This window comes from Cystoisospora suis, assembly GCF_002600585.1.
Source record: "Cystoisospora suis strain Wien I chromosome Unknown contig_3679, whole genome shotgun sequence".
Classification (NCBI taxonomy): Eukaryota; Apicomplexa; class Conoidasida; order Eucoccidiorida; family Sarcocystidae; genus Cystoisospora; species Cystoisospora suis.
The window spans coordinates 1-6,965 of NW_027156474.1; the positions used below are offsets into that span (position 1 = coordinate 1).

The window sequence follows — 6,965 nt, forward strand, 5'->3', positions numbered from 1 at the left end:
GAATAAAGATAGATAGATAGATAGATTAAAGATAGATAGATAGATTAAAGATAGATAGATAGATAGATTAAAGATAGATAGATAGATAGATTAAAGATAGATAGATAGATAGATTAAAGATAGATAGATTAAAGATAGATAGATTAAAGATAGCTGTGTGAGGATGAGGGAGATCGACGGGTGGAGTTTGATGCGTATGTGGAGAGTCGTGAGCTGCTTGTGTTTCGCCTTCTTTGGTGAAAGCAGGGAGATGAAGGAGTTAAGATGGAAAGAGAGAAGAAATGTTTTGAGAAGCATAAAAAGGGAGAGGGGGATATGATGGGCATCGTATACCTCTCTCTTCTCATTTCAACGTCTTTCTATGGACAGTTAAGAAAGAAGAAGAATTCGACGAGGAAGAGTAGCTTCTCTCACTTTCTTCGTGTGTGTGTCTACTGTAGATTTTCTCTATCTTAGGCGTCATCACCCTCATAGGACATACACACCAAAACACGGGGTGTCTAGATAAATTTAATCTCCTTAGAATGATAGACAGAGGCATACATGCCCGCACGTGTTTCTTCCTTATCTTAAAGACGTACTTCCGGACGCCTATTTATCCATCTATCTATCTATGGTGAGTCTACTCATCTTCAATCCCTCTATCTATCTACCTATCTTCAGTCAATCTTCTCATCTTTAATCCATCTTTCTGTCTATCTAGCTATAGAGGATCTCGAAAGATGAGTGAGCGAGTCAGCAGGTTTAAGAGCATTTGTCATCTTCTGCTATAGTTGCTTCTCTCCTATCTTCCTCCGATACAAGCAGAAGGCTCACGGGAGAGGGCACAAGACTACCAAAGAGAAAGAGATAGAAAAGAGAGAGAGACCTACGTATGCACAATGAATGCCATCTAGGAATATACAGATGTCCCTTCGGTACATCTACATATCTATATATGTGTATATAGAGAGAGATAATATATGTGTAGGTGCCAGTGTACGTAAGTATGAATATGTATGTGTATGTAGTGTATGTGTATGATGGGGTGTGTTGTGTGGATTGCATGCAGTGTGTGCTAGGGAAGTTCCTGCAGAGGCCTTTCCTTCGCGTGTGGCCTTTCGTTGAAGCGATCGATCCTGGAGATACACTTGGAGTAGCAGAAATCTTAACTCAACCACTTGGCAGATCTTAACTCTTTCTCTTTCTCCCTCTCTTTCCTTCCTTCTGTAGAGATAGAGAATGTCTCTCTTTGTGAGGCATTTTTCTCGTTTTCATGTGCCTCTTCAATAGCTCTTTCTTTCTTTCTTTTTCGCTTCCTCTCTTTCTTCTGGGACAAATGCTCCTACACTCTTGTCAAATACAAATCTCTCTCTCTCTCACTTCATACCTCTTCATAAATATATAAATATCTATCTATCTATCTTTAATCTATCTGTCTTCAATCTATCTATCTATCTCTATCTATCTATATAAATGGATATGCGTACAGGCGTGTGGGTGTGCATGTAGACACATGGATATATATATATATATATATATTTATGTGCATGTCTACATGTATTGTTGTACGGAGAGATGTGGATGGTAATAGAGAGATAGAGACGACAAGAGAGAGGTAGCGGTCTCTCTCTCTAGATATATACGTATGGATAGAGAAAGGTCTATTTTCTCCTGTACTATTGAGACAACACGCCGAGGAAAAGAGAGAGAGAGAGAGAAGAAGTTGCCTTCTTAGCATACACTCAGGCATTCTTTTCTTATCGTCGGCTACCAAAAGTAAGAAAGATTTCCATAGAAGAAAAGAAGAGGAGGAGAGTGTTCACTTGGAGTCACCCTTGTTCTCTTTCTCTTTTGTTCTTTTTCTTTTCCTGAATGCTACCGAGTTGGCCTTGTAAAGAGTCTTTTTGTCTTTCTTCTTTTCTTCTTCTTTTCTTGTGACGACAACAATGATCGAAGGGAGGGAGGAATTCTTCTTCTGTCTTTTCTTCGAAAGAGATAGACAGAAAACTCTCTCTTTTTGCCAGCGAAGCTTTTCCTCCTTTTGACGGGGTGTATATACACCTCCGTGACTGTTCATACACAGTCATGCGTGAGTAGAGAAAGAAGTGGTAGAGGATTTCTTACGGTCAAACTCTCCAAGAATAGAAGGAAACTACGGGGCTTGACTCATACATAGAATTCGAGAGAGAAATCTCTACGCAAATGAAGAGAGAGAGAGAGAAAAGAAGAGAAGAAGAAGTTTGTATGTATCGCGCGAATACGACTCTTGATACGGGGAATCTTTCTTTCTTGGTCTCAGTTCTATTTGACTTCACTTTTCAACATCTTCCTCAGCTAACGTTTTCTCTTCATCTTCTCGGCTGTCATTTCTACAATTTTTCTCTTATCAATGCGTGTAGAAATGGATCATCCCTTAATTTACTCGTCCTCCCTCTTGTTGTTCTCTCACGTCAGTTCGTGTATATACACATATATATATATATGTATATGTGCATATGCATATATGTATATATGTAGGTATATATCTGTCATGCACGCACCCATATATATATATATATAGACATACAGATGCGTGCATGCAGGAATTGTGTGGTATTGTGTCTGTAGCTGCGTGTATGGGTTTTTTTCTTGGCTAGGACTAGACTCGTGAGTGTTTTCTTCTCCTCGCTGACGTTCCTTTCTTTCTTCGTTTTCTCCTTTTAAATTTCGTGAGCTTTTGAAAGAGAATGAAGAAAAACCTTGTCAGTCAATTTGCTGCTTTCTTTCTCCACTGCAATACAGAACTTTCTATTGACTGTCGTCGATTCTCTGGATTCTTCGCATCATCGGAAAAGACAGACGTATTCATATGGGCATGTATCTGGCTAGCTAGTTACATCGATACACATACCCCTCAGCCAGCAAGTGTATCGGGGAGTTTGACCAAAAGGAAACAAGCTGCATGCTTGAGAGGAAGAATTGCCTACATTTATCTTCTCGGCTGCGAAAGGCAAAACAACGCAAAAAAGAAAGTGAGGGTTAGACCTCATCCGTGCCCGCTACTAGTGAGTGGTCCTTAGTAGGCGTCTCAAGGGATGCATGCGCCCTGCATGCATACATCCACATTCCGCATGCATTGCTCGCATGCAGCTAGTTGGTAAAAGAGTAGGAGGGGAGGGGACATAGGAAAGGAAGGAAGATGGTAATATCTCCCTGTCGACCAATCCTAGCCACAAGAAAAGCGACCCGATGGAAGAAGTAGAATGTATGCACGTCTGTAGGTCGTGTTTAATTCGAAGAGAAAAAGAAAGAAAGCATGTTGACACTTGCTGTCGATTTTGGATTCAAGAAAGAAACTTCTCTGTGAGAAAAGCAGATCTGCCTCCATAACAGATAAGGCATCAATGAAAAGAAGGAAAAAAGCAGAGAGAAGAAGCTCATTCGATCTGTCGTAGAAACTGAGAGAGGAATGTATACGAGAGACTAAATTAAGGATGTGTACATCAAGCAGTGAAGTCACTAGATCTACGTATATATAGACGGAGAAAAAGAACCGTAAGGACTAACAATAGATGAGTGTACATAGATCATTGACGGTCGGGTGTATATACACCTCGATAATTGAGAAGCTGGCTTCAGAAGACAGAAAGCGAGTAAGTACACCAGTTGCAGCCGGGTGTATATACACCTACATACTTCGTAGGTTGGCTCAAGAAGAATGAACTAGATTGGTTCGTGTGTGATCTTCTTATCACGGAAGGAAAATACAGACAGGACGATACTTCGAAGAGATAGCATCTCCTACAGCCGAGAAAGGAAGATCCATCAAGAGATTGTCTTCTCTACTCCTGTCTTTGTTACTCCTTCTGAAGTTTTCTCGTGCGAATTCTTCTCATTGAGCTTAAGATGAGAGAAGAGAAGAACTCGCGAAACAGAAAAGACTCCGAAGATTGTCTACAGGTCTATTTATGCATATGTATGTAGTACCATCACAGAAGACATAACGAAAGTGTTACACGAGGTGTACATACACCTCGTATCCAAATGCATCTCATCAGAATTATCCGTGAGATCTACATGCAGACTCAAACTGTTTTCTATCAGTAGTCTTTCTTTCTTTTCGTAGAGAGATCTTGTCCATCTTCAAGTTGAAGAGAGAGAGCATCTTATTGCACGAAGACTAGGAAGGTGGACCGGCAACCATTTCTGAAGACGACAGACTTTCTTTCGCTCTTTTAGTCAATTCCCTAGTTGTAAGCCTGTCTGGTGGTGTACGTACACCTGACAACAACAATCCAAGAGAGACAAAAGAACCAACTGAAAAGGAGAAATCTCTGTCCCTTTCTTGCCGTTCTCTCTTTTTCTCTTTTATTTAGTCTTTTAAATGAATATGAACCCATTCTTGAGAGAGTATGTATCGAACAGGAAAGAGAGGTTCTTTGCAGAAGGAATTGGTCTCATTTCTCGTGCGCTTCTCATCTTTCTTCGTCAGTCTTCTCCGTCAATCTACCTCTCTCCATTTCTTCTTCTTCTCTTACGGCGTTTGGATCGTCTTGTAGCAGAGAGGATAGGCGGGGGGCTTGCAGTTATAAAGGTAGTTGGTACGTAGGGGGGGATCTCTTCCAAGGGTGGGACATGACGTGAGCCAGATACGACAGAGAGAAGGAAACAAAGAGAGAGAGGAAGAGAGAGCAACGGGGAGAGAGAAAAAGAAAGAGAGAAAAAGAGCAGAAGAGAGAGGGGGGAGGAGAGAGAGAGGAGAAGAAGAGAGAAAGAGGAAAGAGATAAGAGAGGAAGAGAAAGAGAAAGGAGGAGATCGACGACTTTACCGCAAATCTCTTAAGAAGAAGTGGATTCCCCAAGGACCATACGTCAACATCTATAGATGCCATGAATAAGAAAGAGTTTCTTCCTTTCAAGCTCTCACTTTTCTTTTCTTTTCTTCTCCTTCTTCTATCGCGATCGGTCAGATCGGCCGACCGATCCAGAGGTCAAGATAGCAGGTGTATGGACTGGGGGGATAAGAGGAGTTCAGAGCCACAACAGGGACAGACAGGTAAAAGATGAAGAAAGAACTAACGCTATCAGATACATTAAAGAGAGAGAGATACATAGAAAGACAGAAGATGATAGGATGGAAGATCAATCGATCGATTAGGAAAGACGGGACAGGGTCTCGGGAAGGATGAGGGAAGGAAGTGACGATCATTGAGTGCATGCATGTAATGAAAAATCTGCAAATTTCTTTCTTTTCTTCTTTCATGTGGGACGTATGTTTCTTCTTTTCTTTTTCTTTGAATGAAATACATCCATCCATTTCATCCTTCTTCCGAAGCTTCCTTCTTCTTCTTTCACTTTCTTCTCTCTCTCAACACACACGGCGCTCTCCCTTCTTCTTTCCTCTTCCCCTCAGTCCCATCCCGTTGCCTCATATGTATCTCGGGTGTATGTACACCCTAGGCGGTCTGGGCGAATCGCGAAAGAGAAGAAAAGAAGGCAACTTTTCTTTATTCCTTGTCGTCTTTACTCCTTTTAACTAACTTTTTTCTTTCCTTCTTTCACTGATCCAAGTGTTTGAAAAGGAAAAGGCTGCAAGCAATCCATCGATCCAGGAGTCTTCTCTATGACAGTCGACGGATCGATAGCTCGATCTATCGTCAGTTTCTTTTCTCGGCCTTCTCTTCTCTCAACAGTCAACAATCCTGCTATATACACTCTTTCAGTGTATATTATAGGAATGGCTCTCTTCTTCTTCTCTTTCTTTTCATAAGTGCTAGTGAAGAAACTTGCTCCATTCTCCGTCTACAGAGAAGGAGGCACTCTAAAGATCACAGGGGGCGGTCACTTGACGCTGTCTTGCCTTGACGTCTATAGCTGAAGAGCTCTGTATCTTTCTCTGGATCATTCGTCTTTCTTCTCTCGATCTTCTCTTTAGTCTTTTTCTTCTCTCTCTTCTTCCTTTCCTTTCGGCCTCCTCTCGATCGACGCCATGGCGAAGGGTGAAGATGAAGAGAGAAAACACGAGCAAGTAAGTTCCTCTTCTTCTTCTCTTCCTTTCTTCTTCTTCTCCTCCTTCTCTTCCTGTCTTCTTTCTCTTCTTCTAGTCCTCTTTCTCAGTCTTGTTTTGGCGTGAGACATTCGCAGGAGCGGATGCTACGAGGAGGTGCCCCGACGTTCCATCTATCCTTCTCCTTCTTCTCTCTCTCACTTTTCTCTCTCCATTGTTTTTTCTTTCTCTTCTTGTTCTTTTCTTACTATCTCTTCAAGGATTCTCTTCTCTTCTTCCTCCGCTCTTGTTTTGTCTCTTCTCCATTCTCTCTTTCCGTCTATTCTCTTTCTCTCTTTTCGTCTTGCGTGTCGTTCACTCGTTTCTTCTTTCTTTCTTTCTTGTCTCTTTCTTTCCTCTGTCTGTCGTGAGAGGGGAGGGAGAGATAACTCCCTTCTTTGTATAGATTTCTCTTCGTTTGTTGGTCTTTCTTCCTCTTCTTTCCTTCCTCTTCTTCTTCTTTGTCGTTTTTATGTGGTATTTAGCTTCTTCATCTTTTTCGCAGGAGGAAAGACTTTCTTTTCTTCTCTTGCATCTATCTCCTTCACACCTCTTCTTCTCTTTCCATCTTTCCCTTCGCCTCTCTCTTTTTTCTTTCTCCTTTCTGTCTCTCCTTTCTTTCTCTCATTTGCTTCTTCACCTTTGCTTCACTTCACTCCAACCCTCTTTACTCTGTTTACTCTTTCTCTCTCTCGTTCTCTTCTTTCTTTCTTTCTCTTTCATCTTTCTTTCTTTCGTCTGGCTCTCTTCTCATACCCGACCTTCATAAAGACTTGTAGACTCACTCCTCCTCCTCTTCTTTTCTCCTCTCTCCTTCCGATATAACATTTTCTTTTAACTTCTTTTTCTCTTTGTTGTCTCTCCCTTTTTCTCTCTCTTTCTCATCTCTCTCTTTCAGCTCATCTCTCTTCTTTCTTATCTCTTCCTCGCTTTCTTCTCTCTTTCTTTCTTCTTCCTT

At 41.4% G+C, this 6,965-nt stretch overlaps 5 protein-coding genes across 5 annotated transcripts in view; 4 read left to right on the plus strand and 1 right to left on the minus strand.

The window, feature by feature from the left end:
• The first annotated feature begins 107 nt into the window (after positions 1–107).
• CSUI_007116 (uncharacterized protein) lies at positions 108–909 on the plus strand. The gene has a single exon (XM_068067266.1). It carries the CDS (start codon positions 265–267, stop codon positions 454–456), a length of 192 nt encoding a protein of 63 aa, XP_067920754.1. The 5' UTR covers positions 108–264; the 3' UTR covers positions 457–909.
• A 125-nt stretch (positions 910–1,034) lies between these two features.
• CSUI_007117 (uncharacterized protein) lies at positions 1,035–1,484 on the plus strand. Its single transcript, XM_068067267.1, has one exon. The coding sequence runs from the start codon at positions 1,256–1,258 to the stop codon at positions 1,385–1,387; it is 132 nt and encodes a 43-aa protein (XP_067920755.1). The 5' UTR covers positions 1,035–1,255; the 3' UTR covers positions 1,388–1,484.
• A 66-nt stretch (positions 1,485–1,550) lies between these two features.
• Positions 1,551–2,431, plus strand: CSUI_007118 (uncharacterized protein; the record flags this gene model as incomplete). Its single annotated transcript, XM_068067268.1, has 1 exon — positions 1,551–2,431. A coding segment is annotated over exon 1 (246 nt), but the record flags the coding sequence as incomplete, so codon positions are not given.
• Positions 2,432–3,203: 772 nt separating this feature from the next.
• On the minus strand, positions 3,204–5,099 carry CSUI_007119 (uncharacterized protein). The gene has a single exon (XM_068067269.1). It carries the CDS (start codon positions 4,851–4,853, stop codon positions 4,548–4,550), a length of 306 nt encoding a protein of 101 aa, XP_067920757.1. The 5' UTR covers positions 4,854–5,099; the 3' UTR covers positions 3,204–4,547.
• Positions 5,100–5,224: 125 nt separating this feature from the next.
• Positions 5,225–6,965, plus strand: part of CSUI_007120 (wd g-beta repeat-containing protein) — a gene marked incomplete at its 3' end in the record, with an annotated part of 6,475 nt that continues 4,734 nt past the window's right edge. Inside the window, exon 1 of the mRNA XM_068067270.1 lies at positions 5,225–5,989. Coding sequence (XP_067920758.1) covers positions 5,951–5,989 — 39 coding nt within the window. The remainder of the gene's footprint in view (positions 5,990–6,965) is intronic.